This window comes from Tiliqua scincoides, chromosome 2 (genome assembly GCF_035046505.1).
Source record: "Tiliqua scincoides isolate rTilSci1 chromosome 2, rTilSci1.hap2, whole genome shotgun sequence".
Taxonomy (NCBI): Eukaryota; Metazoa; Chordata; class Lepidosauria; order Squamata; family Scincidae; genus Tiliqua; species Tiliqua scincoides.
In genome coordinates this window covers 86924400-86945141 of record NC_089822.1, presented here as the reverse complement: position 1 = coordinate 86945141, position 20742 = coordinate 86924400, and the positions used below count along the sequence as shown (strand labels likewise).

At 43.9% G+C, this 20742-nt stretch overlaps 1 protein-coding gene across 1 annotated transcript in view; it reads right to left on the bottom strand.

Annotated features, from left to right (window-relative positions):
• LOC136638567 (zinc finger protein 235-like) overlaps positions 1-20742 on the bottom strand; it is a 95450-nt gene that overhangs the window by 72846 nt on the left and 1862 nt on the right. Inside the window, exons 2-3 of the mRNA XM_066612606.1 lie at positions 6485-6679; positions 6150-6443 (exon numbers count right to left, since the gene is read on the bottom strand). Of these exons, the coding sequence (XP_066468703.1) occupies positions 6150-6443; positions 6485-6679 (489 nt within the window). The remainder of the gene's footprint in view (positions 1-6149; positions 6444-6484; positions 6680-20742) is intronic.

Below are 20742 nucleotides of genomic sequence, written 5' to 3'. Positions count from 1 at the left end.
TGGAATATGTTCTTAGGTTAATGTTCTGCTAGATTCCCAGTCCAAGCTCTGCCTGGAGAATTAATGCCCACTTTTAGCTAATTAGCTCCCCTTTTTTACCTAACAATGACTCTACCTTGCAGTCCTGTTGGATCCCACCACCAGGGTAGCTTCCCTGTTCAATCTGCAGAGGTCCTCTCTCCTGCCAGCAGCCTCCCCCCACTACAGCAGCCCCTTGGTCCTCCACAGGTCTTAGGTGTGGCAGCCAAATACCAATCTTAGTGTCTCCAGCAGTTTCTGCTCCAGTAGTCTCCAAAGTCCATTCATACATCAGTCTATCAGCAGTTCCATTAGTTCCTCAGTCCATTAATCCAGTTTCTCCTTCATCAAGCTTTCATCCTTCTGCTACCTGCACCAAACTCTCCCTTCATCAGGTGCTTTTATGCCTGAGGGCCCTATTGCCTTCAAATGGCTGCAGCTGTGCAGCACACTCCCTGCTGACTGCCCAGGCCTTCACCCTTAAAGGGGCCACTGCTGACACACACCCTACCTCCTTGCCAGATCTTCCGTGATTCCAATACAGTTAACGATATCAAAGGAAGGAAAATCAGGCATGGGGGAGGGGGGAATTTGGGTCCAGAGGCTGGGGAAGCTCACAAAGAAAGCAGAATATAGTCATTCTTGGGATCTAATCACACAGTTTAAACAATCATTTTTGCTTCCATCTTTATTTTTGTGTTTTGCTTTTTAAGTCAAAATTGCACTGTGTGGAGGGGGTAGTCAGAACTGGGATTGTGGTATGCAGGCCTCCATGTGAATCATAGGTAATAGGAGTCAACTGGAACCCATTCACAAGGGATCAAGTGACATACAGCGCTTCTGAATGGGTAGCTTGGATTGAGCCAACCCATGTTTGATATGCTTACACATGAGCTATGCTTCTCCTGAGACCCACAACTTTTTCCTTAGGGCCAAACTACACAAGATGCCTGAAGCATTAGCCATGATGGCCACTGGATCAGACCCCCTCTCTAAATGAACACCATGATGGGGGAGGGGGCCCTTTTAAAGCTCTGATCTTTGGAAGTTCCCAATCTGGTTGCTATGAGCTAAAGAAAAACTGCACTCATAATATCTCTCTAAACCTTGTGTGTAGTATGGTCAAGTACAGTTGTCAAACAGAGCTGACTGTTGAGGAAACTTGATAACGCTTTCAAACTATTGTCAAATATTGATTCAGAAAATAAGGGCAAGGGTCTATGGCATATTGTTATGCACAAAGATGCTTGGTCATCTTGATAACTATGCATTCAATGATTCACGCACAAGATTTTGATCACTCATTCATGGGTATTCCTGAGTCAAGTCTAAGACTGAAGGGAGAAGCAGGTAGAGGCAAGGGGGGGGGGAGTGTTACAGTCCTAGACCCATCTCCTGTATTTCTCACCTTAAGCTCCCTTCACAAAGAAAGAAGGGCTGGATGGGGTAGGGAGTGCTTAGTTTCTTCATACAATGAAAAAACTACTAACAAGGGTTACAAAATATCCCCCACATTCCAAATTCACAGACAGGCAGTTTAAAATAATACAAGAGAAGCACATTTCCACCTGCAAGTAAAGAAAGCTCATCCTCTTAGCTTAGTGAAGTCTCTTCCTCCTCCTTTCCTTTCTCTTTTATGCCCCAACCAAATCAGCTGACCATATTCCTCTCTTCAGCAATCACTACCTTACTGTCAGCTGGGGCAAAATAACAACTGCCTCAACAAACCCAATCAGAATCTTAAAGGGGCCAGCACATTAGAGGAGGCTATTCTACTCATGCAAGATCTGCATTATTTGCTGCTGAGGTGGAGTCCTTGGGAACTCTTCTGAGTCCTGACAGAAGACTCCAGGGTGATGACAGTACAGAGTATATTTCATCTGTCTAGAGGCCTACTTTCATCCTTCTGTATGTCATCTATAATGTTACGTTCTGATTTATGTCTCACATTTTCAATTATTTACTGCTGTCAGACCCACTGGGACTGGTGCTCATTTGCACACTCCACAGCTTTTGTGCCCACCCCAGAGCGCAAACCCTTGGGAGTGTTCAAAGTACAGATAAGAAAGCGAAAGCCATTTTGAACAGAGCAGCAAAAACAAGTTCCTGTCCAGCTTCCCATTTGGGTTTGTTTTGTTTATTTATTTATTTTAATTAGGGTAAATCTGTTTATCTTGCCTTTAATCACAGAGTACTCAGGGATGTTAATTGCTCCTTAAACACATGCATAAGAATTCTTTGTGTGTATGCGGAGGCGAGGGTGGGAGGAGAGAGTGAGAGTGTGAATGTAATTATGCCTATGGAGAAATGTAATGATTAATTATCTAGAGTGCATCATCTATCTGAGAGTTTGGTAAAGGCAAAACATAACTCTCTTTCTCTTGTGTGCTAATTAGTGAGCACTCTAGCCAATGGGCCCAAGTTCTAGTGAAACCTCCATAGGCTGAATCCTGAGAGCATTGTGCATACCCTGACAGAATGAACATAACCCGACAGAATGTTTGATGCTTGGCTACAGATCATAAAGAGTGCATAGAACAAGATCTCCACATTTATTGGATCACAGTACATGTGAAGAGACCATAGACAGAACACAATCAACGTAAGCTCTGGCCAGCCCATAGTTCTAAGACCATGAGGGCATAAGACTTGGGCAGGAGGTCTGGTCTAGAGGGTAGAGCCTCCGTCTGCCTGAAGATAACATCCACAAGGTCGCCAGTTCGAGGCCACCGGCACCATGTGAGAGGCCACCGGCACCATGTGACCTTGAAGCAGCTGACAAGCTGAAGCCGAGCAATTCCATCTGCTCTGAGCGTGGGAGGGTCGAGGCCAGGATGTGAAGCCAGATCAGAATGAAACACCTGAATGTTGTGGTTCTTGAAAGAAAGAACCTTCTTTCAATTGTAAAAATCCCTATTTAATAAGGGATTTAAATAAAGCCTGCCTATGTAAACTGCCTTGAATAAAGTCTTGAATAAACACCAAGAAAGGCGGTATATAAATACCTGTTGTTGTTGTTGTTGTTGTTGTTGTTATTGTTATTATTATTATTATTATAACAACACATAAGACCACACATAAGTGAGACCATATAAGACCACAATCCCAAGGTGGTTTATGATTGCCTGACCACATGTACCAGCGGGCGCTCTATAGGAGGAAGGACAGAGTCTGTGTGTCCCCTCCCGCCAGCACATTCATTGAGCAACCAATGTGAACACCTCAATATAATTACCATATACTGTTTTCCAGTATGAGGAAAGGCTACAGTGTTTTGAGTTTTTTAACTTGGAAAATAGGGGCTTGATCCTATCCAACTTTCCAGCACTGATGCAGCTGTGCTAACAGAGTTTTTGGGGAAAGGGTTTCAGAGTAGCCTGGCCCTGTGTCATGTTGGCAACCTTCAGTCTTGAAAGACTATGGTATCGCGCTCTGAATGGTGGTTCTGGAACAGCGCCTAGTGTGGCTGAAAAGGCCAATTCGGGAGTGACAATCCCTTCCACACCGGGAGCAAGTGCAGTCTGTCCCTGGTCTGTCTCCCTGGCTATGGGCCTTCCTTCTTTGCCTCTTAGCCTCAGACTGTTGGCCAAGTGTCTCTTCAAACTGGGAAAGGCCATGCTGCACAGCCTGCCTCCAAGCGGGCCGCTCAGAGGCCAGGGTTTCCCACCTGTTGAGGTCCACTCCTAAGGCCTTCAGATCCCTCTTGCAGATGACCTTGTATCGCAGCTGTGGTCTACCTGTAGGGCGCTTTCCTTGCACGAGTTCTCCATAGAGGAGATCCTTTGGGATCCGGCCATTGTCCATTCCCACGACATGACCGAGCCAACGCAGGCGTCTCTGTTTCAGCAGTGCGTACATGCTAGGGATTCCAGCTCATTCCAGGACTGTGTTGTTTGGAACTTTGTCCTGCCAGGTGATGCCGAGAATGCGTCAGAGGCAGCGCATGTGGAAAGCGTTCAGTTTCCTCTCCTGTTGTGAGCGGAAAGTCCATGACTCGCTGCAGTACAGAAGTGTACTCAGGACGCAAGCTCTGTAGACCTGGATCTTGGTATGTTCCATCCCACCAATAGAGGCCGCAATTATACTTCCCTCTAGTATAGTGGAGACCAGTTCAGGTAATCTTTGTATGCAAAATTTAACTTGCGCATAGAGAAATGATTAGAGGGATATAACTGAGGTGATGAAACTTCTATTTTCAGGGTAGCCTTCAATTACAGAATAATTGAAGTAAATCCAGGGCTGGGAGGTAATACAGTATTGGTTTTGCTTATGAAAAAGATAAAAAAAAATATGTTATTAAGAAAATAATCCACAGAAGGCTTTGAAGATGGAAGTCCCAGAAACCAAAGTCTGTACTACAAATAATCCTATGATGGTATTTGCAGACTTTATAATCCATAGTCATCTCTGGGGTTTTGACCAGATTAACAGTCACTCAATAGGGCTGCTGGCAAAGATATGATAGAGCTAAATATGTATTTTTTTAAAAGAAAAAAAGTGACACTTTATTAGGCTTCATTCATGCAGACATGCTGATGAGGTTTCACTTTTTAATGTTCATCACGCTGCTTCTGTTAAGCTTGATTACAAAAATTGTGCCTGGTCATAATACGTTATGTAGGAAGTATTTCCCATTGTTTAAAGAAATGTGATGGGCTCAGGAAGTGGAGCTTAAACCTAGTGGATGATTTGCCTGTGCCTGACACATGGATCATGCTCTGAGCAGTGGGGATTTTCAAACACCCCAAGTCTAGCAGGAATTTGGCTTTAGCCAAAACTGCTCACTGTTTGGGGGGAAAGCATTTCAACAATGTGACCATTCCCATGGAGTTCTGCATGGTCACTGGGAGGCCTTGTGCGGCTCGTTATGTCTAAGCTGGATCCACTCTGCCTCTTTGGTGTGAGTCTACAATGAAATGAGCCTCTATACACTGCCCTTGGAGGAATGGTGGGATGCAGATATGAAAACTATACAGAGAGGTGTCAATCCAGAAACAATCTCTTGAGGTCAATCTTCACTCATGGTTTCTGTCCAATACATAGGCACACCTGGCCAATTATACGCTGCCGTATTTCCTGGGTGACAAAGAAGAGCATTACCAAACACGTTTTTACACATGGGCAAATGTGTCCATAATGGAAAATATACATAGCCAATTCCAGCATGTTCCTGCTGGAACAATTTACCTCTCTTTCTGATGCATATGCTCCAATGGCTCCTATTGACCAGAACAATCTTTTTTTTCTGATACATAATTCTTTGTCCCTTTGTTGCCTTTTGGGGAGCTTAGGGATGCCTTTTAACATTATTGTTAGGATTCCAAATTGCTTGTCCCAAGTAAATGTTGCTAAGCATATTTTGAGTTGCAGCTGATCTATAATAATGTAGCCCCTCGAAGAGCATATAAGTAAAAATTTGAAGCCTTTTTATGATTGGATAGACAAGTTTAGATTAAAAATATTGATTGTTTAGTTAAATCATTAATCAGTAGATTAACAAATATGATAATTTTTGTATTGATGAATAATTTTGTTTTTAGACATTATCAAATTTTGGGGGGACGGACGGACTAATGTATGTTGTAATTGATGGCCAATACCCTCATGTGTAACCTGTGTAGTCCCAGCCCTAAGTCTAACCTATTTTCCTTACCTGTATCTGTAATAAATAAATAAACTCTGCACTTACAGGGGGTTATGTTTTAGGTTATACCAGTGGTTCTCAGATGTTTAGCACTGGGACCCACTTTTTTAGAATCTTACTTCGGCCTGCAGGAGACTTTTTAATCAGGGAAAGTAAGAGCAAGACCCAGTCCATGGACACTAGGAAATAATAACAGGGCAATTATGACAAATTTTATTTTTGAAAAAGAACAAGCAAAGTACTTCATCTACATTTCAAACACACTGCAGAAATAGCAGGAATTTTTCAAACATCAGTCATTTGATGTAAACAAGGCAACACAAAAACACTTTCAACTCTTTCAAGATGTATAAGATTTCTCTCCGGAGTGGCTTCTCTGGTGGCTCATAAGACAACCACTCTGACGGAAGATCTTTTCGGACTCTTGGTATCTATACCTTTTCTCCTGTGTGGGTTTTATGATGGCATATAAGGTTGCTGCTGACACTGAAGCTCTTTCCACACTCCTGGCACTTATAGGGTTTCTCCCCAGTGTGGGTTCTGTGATGGAGTATAAGGCTGCAGCTGGCACTGAAGCTCTTTCCACAGTCCTGGCACTTATAGGGTTTCTCCCCTGTGTGGATTCTGTGATGGATTCTAAGATGCCCATTCCAACTGAATGTCTTTCCACACTCCGGGCACTTATAGAGTTTCTCCCCTGTGTGGGTTCTAAGATGGAGTATAAGGCTGTAGCTGACTCTGAAGCTCTTTCCACAGTCCTGGCACTTATAGAGTTTCTCCCCTGTATGGTTCTGTGGTGGAGTTTAAAGCTGCTGCTGACACTGAAGCTCTTTCCACACTCCTGGCACTTATAGGGTTTCTCCCCTGTATGGGTTCTCTCATGGACCTTAAGATTACCAGTCCAACTGAAGGCCTTTCCACACTCCTGGCACTTATAGAGTTTCTCCCTTGTGTGGTCTCTTTGCTGTGAAGACTGAGCCTGCTCCTTCTTTCTTCCAATCTCATCCCAAACCGATGCTGTTGAAAAAAGAAAAGAAATGCAGTAAGAGATCAAAGGAAGAAACTGCAGCTCGTTGGGGAAATCCCAATAGCATTTTTTTTCTGACCAGAACAAGAGCCCTGAAAAGCTCCAGCGATCTTTAACTGCAAGTGGCTTCACCAATATTATGTTTTGCTTCTTCAGAGGTGAAGAAATCTCAGAGAAATAAAGGCTACAACTAGAGAGGAGGAATAAGAAATAGTAAAAGAACAAAACAAGCAAGTCTCTAATTCAGTGGTTCCCAAACTTTTTAGCATTGGGAGTCACCGATTGGTTAGCAGTGCTCCTCCCAAGTAGCTGGTTGTTTAACCTTTGATGCACATAGCCTAATGAGTGTTTTTTCCTGCCTCCCCCCTCCTGCTTGATGCAAAAGCAAAACACTAACTTTTCCCTGACTCCTGCTGCTTGCCATCTGAATAATGGCCCCAGCAGGTCTTTCACACCATGAAATAAGTAAGCAAGCACAACCAGTCACAGACAAACTTGAGTCTGCATGCATGGGGAGGGAGTGCCGAGTCAGTGGCCTCAAACCCGAGTCAGTGCCAGAGTCATTGACGTAGGTGACTCAAGTGTACACGAATCAGCAAAAAACATGTGTTTTTGCTACTCTAACCCGAGTTACCTGACTCGAGTTCCCATCCCTGCTATCACCAATCACTTTGTGACAGCAAAGGTGCATCCAGCTGGTGCAACATGTTCCACAGGACAGCCTAAACCTGGATAGGATTGTTCTGACTCACTGTAAGGCAGCTTGCTATGGTATGACACTGCACTCAAAATTTTAAATGGTGTCTCTAAGCAAAATTAGAGATACCCAAACTTTGTGAGTTGGAAATGACATTTGAGACTGTACAAAGTCTGCTGTAACTGAAATGGCCAAGGTTAATTGACTTGAAGGTCTTTTTCATATCCAGCAAACCAGAGTGCAATGACTCCACCCCTATGTGAGATAAGCAGTAGTTGAGGGCCTGGATGAGACAGACTACAAAGAATTCCTAAACCGCTTTGGGACCTGAAGCTACAGCAGGGTTGAAGAAAGAAGGGGAGACGGATTTGCAATTCCGACATCAATCAAACCAGGCGCTGCTTCAGATCCTGTCTGGAACAGCTGGAACTCTGAGGCTCTTGACCAATCTTCCTGCACAGCAGAGAAATCTAATTAAAACCACCTTTATGCCAAAGCGCCCAAGGAAGTTTACAATTTTAAAAAATGACGTATAATGGCACAATAGAAAAAGAAAAGAGAGCGAGGAGGGAAGAGGAAAACAAGTAAATTTGGGTACTGTTTGAACACATTACATTACACAGGACCAGTTCAGAAGATGCCTGAGCAGCCCCAGGCACAATCTCAGTGCAGGCAAATTCTGGTCCCTTTTACATTTTGTCATCATTTTCTTAACTTTTCTACTTTTAAGGTAGGTTTAACAGCAGATGTTTGTAGTTCATCTGAACTTCCCTTACCCCCAATCCAGAAAACTCTCTGGGAAGCAAGAAAATGGACAAGAAAGTATGCATGCTTTGGGGTGTGCAGACCAGTAATCATGTGAGGCCAATCAGACCAGTAAAGCATAATCTGAACTGGCCTGTATTTGCCATAACGACCAAGAGAAATGGCCACTGGAGGGCATGTTTGGGGGGGAGCTGAGTGATGGTTCCACTGACAGATCTGAGTGAGCCTCACTGTCTCATTTCACTCTCAGTAGAAGAACGAGCTAGCATGGTGTAGTGGTTCAGGAGTTGGATTCAGGTTCAAATCCCTGTTCAGCCACAAAGTTTCTGGGGTGACCATGGGTCAGTCACTAGCTCTCACCTTTATCTACCTCACAGGCTTGTTGTGAGGACAAAAGGAGGAGAAGAAGTATGTACGCCATCCTGAGCTCCGCAGAGGAAGGGTGGTATAATAATAATAATAATAATAATAATAATAATAATAATAATAATAATAATAATAATAATAAAAAATAAAAAATGGTGGGGTGGCTGCTGCTGAAGTCAGTTCTAGGCGAGGGAAAGCCAGCTGGTATGTTTGTTAAGAGAGAGAAGCCATCTCGGCTAACAGGAAAGTGTAAAATTTCCTTTATGTATGTTATAGATTTGCATGCTGGGACAAGGCCGAATTTACAGTCCAATCTTATGCATGTCTACTCAGAAGGAAACCTCACTGAATTCGATGAACCTATTCCCAGATAAGGGTCAAGTGCTTTTTTACATTCAATTGTAAAATATGTTTCTTGTGGGAAGTGTTTCTTTTCTCTTTTCCCCACTTCTCTCCTTTTAGAAGGTCATGCTAGTCTCCAAAATCTTTGTATTCCTCTTTGCCACCGTAGTTTTGCCCTAGAGACCTTGGTTTTTTGTCTGGCCCTTGTCTAGGTTGCTAGTTCCCCCTCTCCAAGTATTAACTGGGGTTTGCAGTTATGGCCATAGTTACCCAGTAGAAGAAGGTGGCACATGGGTAGGAGACAAACCAAAAGAAGCATGTCCCATAACTGTAAAAATATAGATGGAACGTTTGACAATGAATGCAAACTAAACCGACGGCTTTCTTGGTTGTTGCACTCCAATCATGCAGTGCAGAGTGCAGAATGGTCTTAATGAGAGCAGGATTTAATGTTGAAGTTCTTTCTCTATACTTAGCCACAAACAGCCTGCTTTCCATTCCTCCAGAATCTACCTTGTCCTTTTGGCTAAGCTGAAGTACTGGAATTGATTTTTAAACTGTAACTAACTGAGGGCACAATAAATAGTGGCCTGGATTATGGAGTGACTTAATTATAAACCTAATACATTATGTCTCTGGAATTTGCTCTTCAGGAAGGTTGTCTGGTGCCTACTGGAATGTCGTCGTCGTCGTCCGTCGTCGTCAACGACTTCTTCTTCTTCTTCTTCTTCTTCTTCTTCTTCTTCTTCTTCTTCTTCTTCTTCTTCTTCTTCTTCTTCTTCTTCTTCTTCTTCTTCTTCTTCTTCTTCTTCTTCTTCTTCTTCTTCTTCTTCTTCTTCTTCTTCTTCTTCTTCTTCTTCTTCTTCTTCTTCTTCTTCTTCTTCTTCTTCTTCTTCTTCTTCTTCTTCTTCTTCTTCTTCTTCTTCTTCTTCTTCTTCTTCTTCTTCTTCTTCTTCTTCTTCTTCTTCTTCTTCTTCTTCTTCTTCTTCTTCTTCTTCTTCTTCTTCTTCTTCTTCTTCTTCTTCTTCTTCTTCTTCTTCTTCTTCTTCTTCTTCTTCTTCTTCTTCTTCTTCTTCTTCTTCTTCTTCTTCTTCTTCTTCTTCGACCTTTTAAAACAGTGGCTGATTATTCAGGTTTTATTCTGTTATTATTTTTATGGGTTGAATCCAAAGCAAGTCATGACTCACAGCCCAGTCTTACCCAACTCTCCTGCTCCGATGCAGCTGTGCCAATGGGGTGCACACTGTACCCTGTGGGGGAGTTAAAGGCCCCAGAGACCTCCTGCAGGTAAGGGAACATTTGTTCCAAAGCCTGAGGATAAGCCTCAGCAGCGTGCATGGGTCTGATCTATCTGCTCTAGCTACTTTGCTGGTGCAAGTCCAAGTGGATCTGGGAAGGTGGATCAAGACCAGGAAGTGGGATAGGATGTTGGCAGTGCCACTACCACAGATTCTGCCCACTTCCTGGTATGTACATTTTGAAAGTAAAAAACACTGTACATTCATACATGAATAGATTCAAAGGGTGTCATTTCTATTTAAAATGAAATGGTGCTGTGTGACTGAAAGGCAACAGAGCAACACAGTGCTAAGAATTGTGTTTTCAAGGATAAGCAGCAACAGTTGCATGTGGACAATATACAATATTTTGCCCTGTCTCTGCATACTTAGCTATTTCCATACATTTCCTTGTGTGATTTGCTTGCTGTAATGATCAGACTGTCTTTCTAAGCAGCTTTGCATCGAAAGCAGCATTTTAAATGGAATAACAAGGCTCATGCCTGAGGAATGTGCTGACTGCAGAATATAGAACATTTTGGAAAGAATTTTAATCATTTGCCTTTAGGAAACCTTTCAGAGCCTCTGAGCACGATTCTTGTCTCATTTATGTCTTATTTAATAACTGCAAAATGAAGTGAAATCACTCCAGAATAAAACGGGTGTATGACAATCGGTGCTGTATGCCACGTCTATAATTTACTCAGTTGTGCAAAACATTCAGGAACATGTCTCCAGCTCTGTTTCCCTAGCTCCAAGCTGTGGATTTCTGTGGAAAAATGGCCCCATCTTCCAATTTTGGTTGGTCCTTGTATACACCCTTTCAATATTGCCAGACTGTTACTGTAAATTAAGGAACTCCATGCTCATGCATGAATTTTTGCTAGAAAGAGTACTACCTCATGAGGTTCATAGTCTTTTCATCTTGAGTGTTCTGATAACATAATTTTACAATGCATATGGAAATTTCAACAGCAACAACAACAGAAGATAGAAACAGAAGGGGTAGAGAATGTAGTGAAAAGGGGGAAAGAATAGACACTCGCCGCTTAACAACCATTCGCTTTACGATGGACTGCATATATGACAGTGGTCAAAGCACAATAAAGATGCTCTTAATGAGGCAATTGCATCTCCCATAGCCTGCAGCAGAATGTCTGTTTACACAACAGAGATGCTCTTAATGCAAAGAAGAGGCCTTCTATCTCCAGTAGCCTGTGCAGCCAGCTAGTATCTGGCAGGAGTGTCTGTTTACACAACAAAGGCAATAGATTGAACTGATGTTCACTTAATGACCTAATCGCATAAAAAAAGGGATTGGAGAACGTATCCCCATCGTTAAGCGGTGTACACCTGTATAGCGGACAAGGTGGCTTCAACACAGAGCCATATAATAAAAATTTAACTGGTATTTTACATAGGAGTGGGTATTTGGAGAAATGAGCGACTTGGAGAAAGATTACAATGAATGGCTTACTCCAATATAGTCATTATTTGTTCCATTAAAATATGTTTATCCCACACCATTTTTTTCAAATTCAGGCTGCTCTACAATATGATCCATAAAAACAATGCGTTCAGTAAAATTGATTTAAAAATCAGCAAAATAAACAGAAAGAAAACTAGAAAAACAGGAGGGCCAGACCCAATCAAAATTCATAATAGTAACGCAAAGGCCTGATTAAAAAAGGCAGGTCTTCAGTTGTAGTGAGGGGACCTGCTGAAACTGACAAGGCAGGGAGTCCCTAGGGAACTGGGAAGACTCATGGGTAGCTACAACCTATATTACAGAAGGTGGTGATATCTGCAAGAGTGCCTCTAGGAACGATTTAACAAGATAGGTTGATTCATGGTGGGGGAATAGTCCTTGAGATGTTTGGTCCCCAGTCATTTAGGACTTTCACAATTATAAGCACTTTGAATTGCTCTCACAGTTCAAATTGTGAATTGAATTCACAATTCACAGTTGTGAATTGAAACACAAGCAATTTGTGCCAAACCAATGCAATGGCATCAAATACAGGTGCTACATTGTCATAGAGCCAGACACCCATCAGTACCTAAGCTCTCTCTCTGAAGAAAAGATATGCAGCTAGACCAGGGGTGCTCAATAGGTGGATCGCGATCTACCGGTAGATCGTGAGGCAAAATGAGTAGATCGCGGAGTACCGACCCCCCCCCTTCAGGTGCCTCTGGGAGGAAACGCCGGGAGTAAGGCCCATTGTACTCAATGGGGCTTACTCCCAGGTAAGTGTGGCTAGGATTGCAGCCTCACAGCCTAATCCTAGGCATGTCTACTCAGGAGTAAGTCCTGTTATACTCAGTGGGGCTCAAGGTACACCAACATACATTGTACACATAAATGTTATATGTTATGATGGCGCGAACATTGTAAAAAAAACTCTGGTAGATCTCCAGGCCTTGCTGGGTTTCAAAGTAGCTCTCCAGCCAAAAAAAGTATGAGCACCCCTGAGCTAGACTCACTAGCTGCATGATCAACTTCCATCCTCTCCAACAAAGATGTATTTTCCTTAAATAAAATTATCATTGACTTTTGAAGCCAAGTTTCATGCAAACCTTCCTATCTGGACTTTTCTGTATAATGTACCAGTTGGTGCCTTAGCTCTACCGATGAACTCTAACTCTTCATCCTGGAGAAGCCAGGATTAAGGTAGATCATTTGCATTCTCAATAGCTGGGCATGGCTGCCTGTGCTAGAGCCCAGGGAGAGTCAGGTTCAGGGAGTTGCTAGGCCTCCTCAGTTCCCCCCCCCCCCACTGAGGCTCCAAAAGTGAAATTTAGAGATCCGCAGGAATTTTCAAGAGAATGGAAAGGTTGCTTTTCTTAGTATTCTTACTTCTCAGTGGTTCATAGGCTTTTAATCAGAAGCCAGCTCTTTCCATCTGGAATTCTTGAACAATCCAATATTCGTCAGTTTAAGTGGCAAAACACCAAGTTAAAGCACAGTGGTCCTCTGGGGTTTGTCTACAGGCATTCATTAAAAGGAAACCAAAGTAAAAATCAAATTATGTGTTCTTCTTACAAGATTTGAGGAAGCCAAAGTTCACAGCACCAACAAACAGGAATTGCACCTGCAAGGCTATGTCTAAAAAATATATTATTTAGGGCAACAAGAGTAAGTTATAAAATTTGAGAAGACTTGGGGAAATACAGTCCCCTTAATCACTCTATTAAACAGGATATCAGAAAAAAATTATGTTTCTGCTGTGTGGCTTCCCCAGCCCCCTGGACTCCTTAGGACTATATTTTTTGTTGGAAGACAGTGTAACATGGTATTTTGTTCTATTGGATGCAAGGCATACAGGAGACATGCACTTAAACATGTGTACATGGTGCTGGGTACCTGTCTGGAAAGCAAAGGACCAGACCAGTACTGTTAGAAGAATTGGCAAGAGTCTGTTGGCAAGAAGACACAGATCCCCAGGCCATGAAGGCTGTATTACTCATCATGCATTGGAACCACATAACAACCTCCTCCGCTACTTAATTGATCTCTGGTCTTCAGTGCTCTACATTTGAAGGGAGCTTGTTCAATGCTTAAATGTTAATGCAGTTTTCACACCTCCAAAATGGAAATGAAGCTTTCCAGCTCTAAATCTTGCTGGAGGAGTAGATTTAATGGTTTATGACCACATTCCTTGGACTCCAGAGTTGGGAAGAAAAACACCTTTTGAAAGACCAAAGACAGGCTTCACACCTGCAAAGGTCCTCACCAAATTCATGGTGAAGCTCAGTTTAGGAAATGGTCCAACAGCCTTCCGACCAGCTACTACACCCTCAGATGGGTGGCAGGACAAACACAGAAGCCTTCAGGGGTCCCTGGCTAACAATGGAGGGGCTTCTAATTGAATTACCCCACCTATGAATCCCATTAGATTGTATGGATCCAGTAGCGTCACTAGGATTTGCGTCACCCGGCGCAGGAGGCCTGCGTGTCACCCCATGTAGTGGGCGGGGCAACGCCCCAGGTGGTGGGCAAGGTGATGACCATCGCCCCGTCCCCACTGGTTTTTTGGCTGTACCTTTTGTTAGAACACAGATATTTCAGTGTGGTTTGTTTCATTGCATTCTGCATGAAATTATGCATTGATTGATACATAACATGATGGGATTATTTATCCAAACTCTGATTTTCATGATTTTGAAAACTTGTAGAGTCACACACACAGACCAGTGTCAACTTACTAACACCTTATAGTTAGTAGTTCTCAAACTTAGTTCTCAAACTTTTAGTTTGGGACCCACTTAGTAGTTCTCAAACTTTTAGCACTGGGACCCACTTTTTAGAATGACAATCTATCCAGGACGCATTGGAAGTTATGTCATGGCCAGAAGTGACATCATCAAGCAAATTATTATAAATAATTAAATTAAGATAAAAGAAATAATTAAATAAGGGGGAGCCAGCCCTGTTCCACCAAGTGAATCTACTCTGAAGTAAGTCCTATTGTGGTCAATGGGGCTTACTCTCAGGAAAGTGTGGGTAGAATTGCAGCCTGTGAGCCCAATCCTATGCATGTCTACTCTGAAGTACGTTCCATAGTGGTCAATGGAGCTTACTCTGTAGTCTGCCTGCAATAACAACCCCCCAAAAAGAATCAGTGAGATTTCCAGCCCTCCCCAGTGCCCAGTTTAAAGTTCTTCTATTTCAGGCATATCAAGAGAAAGGCCCTCCTGGCTTTGCAAGTGCAAAATAGAAAACTTTCCCCTTACCACCTGAAGCCTCTTTTGTTCTTTTTAGTGGGGAGAGAGGTTGTCTTCTGGAACATTTGTTGCACTCCAGCTCCATCGGATTGGGACCATTCTGGTGTCTTCACATTCCCCTTTGCCTGGCCTGACCACCAGCCAAGGCACGTCTGCCTACTCGCGAGTAAACATGACCATGTGGCTGAGTTTGCTTTCCATAGGGCTCAATAGACTTGCAGCTGGGAGGAAGGGACCTCCTTCTAGGGTGTTTTGGGGGCTGCAATCATTGGATCAGGAACATTCTGACATTGTTGGAGTGCTCTCAGCCTGCCCTTTCTGACGGACTAAGGCAAGTTCGCCATGTGGCTTCGTTTCGGGCTCAATAGACTTGCAGCTGGAAGGGGGAGCCTCTTTCTAGGGTGTTTTTGGGGGTTGCATTCATTGCATCGGGACCATTCTGGTGTCGTTGGATTCCTCTCAGCCTGCCCTTTCCAATGGACTATGGCAAGTACGCCTACTCGCGAGTAAACGCGCAATACTGCTCACTTTCACTTTCCATAGTGCTCCTTGCATTTTTCTTTCCGGTTTTTTGGCCGTAACTTTTGAACAAAAGGAGCGATTTCAGTTATGTTTTCTGCATTGCACGGCACTGGGAATTTCGCATCCAAAGGCGTATGGCATGACAGGGTAGCTCCCAATGCCGCGATTTTAGCACATCACCCCCGCAGGGTGCATCACCCCCCGGCGCGTCACCTGGTGCGGCCCGCACCCCCTAGCAATGCCACTGTATGGATCAAAAACATTGATCCATTGTTCTTCATCCCACCATTTGTGCTTTGGTTCACATCTCTTTCCTGCTTTGCTGTGTGTGTGGATTATTAACCAGTATCATACTGGTCTAGTATACTGGTCTAGACCATATGAGTCTAGTATGGGGGCTAGTATCTACCCCACAGTGTGATTGCAGGTTCTCCCACCAAATAATAATAACTTTAATAATAATAACTTAATTTCTACCCCGCCTTTCTCCCCGAAGGGACTCAAGGCGGCTTACAACATATTAAAAACAATTTAAAAACAAATAAAAACATATTAACACATACTAAAAACAGCAGTCAGAGTAAAAAAAAATAGGTAAAAAGAGCATAGAGCAGCAGCAAGTCATAAAAGAATCAGGCCTGTAAAAAATATTAAAAGATGTTAAAAAGATGTTAAAAGGCCAAGAACTCAGAAGGCCTGTTTAAACAGAAGGGTCTTCAGGCCTTGCCGAAAGGTCTCAAGAGAGGGAGCCATTCTTAAGTCAAGGGGAAGGGAGTTCCATAGCGTTGGTGCCACTACTGAGAAGGCCCTATTTCTTGCAGCCGCCCCACGTACCTCCCTAGGCGGCGGCACTTGTAAAAAGGCCTTCTCTGATGACCTGAGAGGACGAGCCGGATTGTACGGGAGCAGGCGATCTCTAAGATACCCTGGTCCAGAGCAGTATAGGGCTTTAAAGGTCAATACCAGCACCTTGAATTGGGCCCGGAAACGAATGGGCAGCCAGTATACCACATTGTGTGGTATACCATATACCACATTGTGTCTGGCTGCAAACTGAGGGCGTATACTGGTCCATGGTCTGACTTTTTCTATGAAGGTAACTCTGTCCTTGAATGGCTGGACAAACTGGACATTGGCATTTTTTCTAGACTAATTGATATATAAGTCCATATATTATATGCCATATGCTAAATAAATAAAAACCCACTGGTCACTCTCATTCCAGCCTCCATTCAAGAGCCATTGGGACACCCCACAAGCCGCTCTCTTTTCTGGCTTTTCTTTTCTCTTCTCCACAAATGCCACCAAACTGCTGCTAGTCAGCCAACCTTCTTGGGCCACTTCTCTCTTTCTAAATTACCCTACCTCCTCTCTCCCTTCTGGGATGAAAGGAAACTTAGCTGCCTTGTCTAGCGCCCTTCAAGGCTACTGCTTCCCATGTATGATAGCTTGATAGGGCTTGATGCCTGATAGCCTTCACTCTGCCTTTGAGACCCCTCATTGCCCAGGGAGATCCATGTGGTCAGCCCCTTGCTGCCATGATCCAAGCAAGGTGAGGCTCTCAAGCTGCATGAAACAGGACTGGTAACCTTGGTCTGTGGCACAGCCTCATCAAGGACCCACCAAATCCCCATTATCTTTCCTTGTCTTTGTTTCAGGCAAAATCAAATTGATTGCCTGCTTGGTGATTGTCCCTATTTTCATTTTGTCTGTGTCTGAATGCATGCATGCATGAATGTGAGTAAGGGTTTCTCAACTTTTTACTTTTGTTAGAGGCCCAAGATCAAACTCATTGCATACAGCTGGCCAAATTGCTTTCATGGTGCCTGCTGAGAGGGCAACAAGTCTCTCTCTCTCTCTCATTCAAAGTTCTTAGTGTGCTGTTGATGAACGGGTGTGGGATGCTTCATGCTCATAGATGGCAAGCTGCCCATGGAGATTGGCCTCTCCTCTTTTCCTTTAGCTGCCCTGAAATGTTGCCAAAGCAAATAAAACGAAAATTGCCACATGGAACGGTTTTGATGTGCTGCCCCATTACCCGCCTCGCCAACGAGACTTGTTGCCTTCTCATCGCTGAGCCGGAGGGCCTTCCGTAATGGCTTGGGTTTGTTTACGATCCTGTTTGTTTATTGACCAATCCATTCCCCAGACATTTGGCAAAGCCGCCAAGAAGCTTCATGGAGCTCTTCTAACCGGTGAGAGATCAAGAAATAGAGAAGGAGAATTAAGACGCTGCCTCTTGGGAGCAAAACCCTTTTTCTGTTTGTATATCAGAGGAGGGGAAAAGCTATGGGACGGACAGGAGATTGTTAGCTGTGGGGGAGAAAAATCTATTACCGTTCTCTCTCTCTGTCTCTTTCGTCAGTCGTCTGCAGAAATGCCATTTTAATGAAGTTCTGCAAAATGGCTGAAGCTAGAGGGAAAGGCATTTGCTGGCCTAGCTTCAAAGGGAGCTGCCTTCTGTTATGTGCTGCCCCCCCCACCTCTCTTGTTTTTATTTTCTTTTGTGCGTTGGCTCCAATCTTGGCTGGTTTGTTTCTTAATTTATTGTGCTCCCCTAAGAAAAGGATATAATGCAGTGTCCAATTTATTTGGAAGCCCAGGGTCTCGAGGGAGGCTTTGGAGATGGCTCTTTGGATGGCTGATACCAGAGTCTATTCTGTGCAGCGAGGCGGCTGCGCTTTGTGTGCAATCTGCTCCTGTCGCTTTATTGTATGCTATGCTCCATGCACTGCAAACTGGGATTAATCACCGAACTACCGAGCGGTTTTTGCTTTACTTTACCGCTGCTAATACTGCGTTGTTCTCCTCTCTGTGTAACATCTCATTTCATCTCAAGTGCAACGTGAGTCTTTGAGACGCTGGCTTGCTGGCATGCTTTTGCAGGGCTGGGGCTGCATTCGTGTGTCGGATGATTAGAGGGCGAGATTGGCTTGTCAGATCTGTTGAAGGTTTGGGCATGGGCCGCTCCCCTGTGAGACCTACTACAGGGCCAGGCTATGTGACTGACATGCCTGGCTTCCTGTGCATGGATTTCCCAAGAAACAAATTGTTTCTTCCTTGGATGTTTCCCTTGTTGAGCCAAGAAAATGTTGTGTATGTAAACACACCAAGAAATTTTTTTAAAGTGCGTTGTTCAGAATGGTCAGAAGATTTATTAAACTTAGATTTCCCACAATTTTTGGAAAAATTCCTTTCTAAACTAATATAGGAAGAACTCCTGCTTCTGAACCCAGTTCAGAGTGCCAGTTTTGACCTGAAAAGCCCCAAATTAACTATTTTCTACCAGTGGGCTACACATGGTCCACAGGTGTGCTGCAAGAATTTGGGGAGGGTCATTTATTAGTAGGGCTGTTGGGGGATGTGAGCCCCCCCCCCAGCAGCAGCATGGTGTACCCTGTCAATTATCAAAAAACCAATGGTGTGCCTTGACAATTTTAGGGCCTTGTAAGTGTGCAGTGAGATTAAAAAGGTTGAACATCGCTGCCTTAAATGATCTCAGCCCTGAGTACATATATGAACATAGGAAGCTGCCTTAGACCATTGGGGCCACAATCCTAATCCATTTTCCAGCACTGACATAAGGGCAATGCAGCTCCGAGGTAAGGGAACAAACATTCCCTGACTTTGAGGAGGCCTCAGTGAGTGCCCCCCCCCCAACTGCAGGATGCAGCACACGTCCCACTAGCACACCTAGGATTAGGTTAGGATTGCACCCTGGGTCATCTAGGTGATATTATCTCCACTGAGTGGCAGCAGCTGTCCAAGACTGCAGGCAGTGGATTTTCCTAGCTCTACCTGGAGATGCCAGGGACTGAAACAGGGTCTTTTTGCCTACATGTGCTCACTCAGTACACTATGGCCCCATCCCCCAAAGTAAGAGTTGAAGGAGACTGAAGGTACCTGAATTATCAGTAGGTCTTTCATATATTCTTTCATATGAACTGAGGTCAGCTAGGGAGGCTCTGCTTTGAATCTCATCCTTCCGGGAAGTTAGATCAATGAAGAAGGGGAGTTCAATCCTCGTGATGGTAAACCACCATTCGGTTGTGGAACTCCCTGCAGAGATCAGAGGAAGGAAACTCTGGCTAGCTCCTAGTTCCTCTTTCAGGCATTCTTATATGCCTCCTGCTTTAGCACATGGCTCACCACTCTGAGTTCCAGTTATGACTGTACCATGTGCACTGCACCACCAATTCTGTTTGCATTCCTGAGACTATGACTTCAATAAGACATTGACCTGGTAATTTATTCTGTGTCTTGGTAGTGACAGCTGATAGACTGCGTTTCAGCAGGTTTATAGGGTGTTTGATATTTATATATGCAAAGAGGAACCAGGAAATCACTTGGTACTCAGACTTGGTGTGAAATCTTTGTTATCCCTGAGTTCCTTTTTTTTTTTTTCCATCAAGAGATAGTTGAGAGCAGTTTTTTAAAGACAAAGAAAATGTCTATCACCATCTTTCATTTAGTCTTGCTTTCTTACACTTCCTACTTTTGACAATAAAGCTCACTAATAATAGAATAAGATGAATAAAATGGGAATTATATCACAAGGGGGCTCAGAGTTTCCATATCAGTTTTCAGATTGCCCCAAACATCCTTCTTGCCTCTGAAATGCTCAGCGCAAGGGTGGCATGTGACAAAGTGACCCAGAGGCTTGAGGTCAATTACACTGTCTTGTCTGAAGCTGCCCAAACTTAAAGAATAAGGAACCCAATTCTCAGTTGATGGACTGTATGTTAATGGCCGGGTTGGGAACTTGACTCGGATTACTTGGGCTCGAGTAGCGAAAATGCATGATTTTGGGTTACTTGGCAACTTGTGAGTCATGCAGGTGGAAGACTCTGAAAAAGACTCAAACCAGGGCCCCCCTGACTTGGCACTCATCCCCCACACATGCTGACTCGAGTTTGCCTGTATCTGGGGGTGCTTGCTTACTGTTTTCACAGCATGATAACCTCCTGGGGCCAGCATTCCGACCAACGAGCAGCAGAGAGTTCAAGCCACAAGGCAGGGAAGGGGTAATGCTTCCTTTCCCAGCCAAGTTGGGGGGGGGGGGGAAGCAGGAGCCGTCTTTTTGTTATCTCTGATAGGAAACTGACAAAGGATGGGTGTTCTCATTTTGTCTTTGGCTGAGGGAGGGCAAGCAGAGGAGCCAAGGGGGTTCTTGCCTTAGATTGCCTTGAGAAGCCCAGGGAAGGGGAGGAGGCAGAGAAGGGGGGAGACAGTTCATAGCAATCATGCTTTCTACCATGGCTGGGGGGGAGGGGGAACCAGCTACGGTGAAACTACTTTTGAGTAGGGCTGCAAAGGATTGGGTCATCCTGGTAATCCTCCCAGCTGCTATGCATGACCC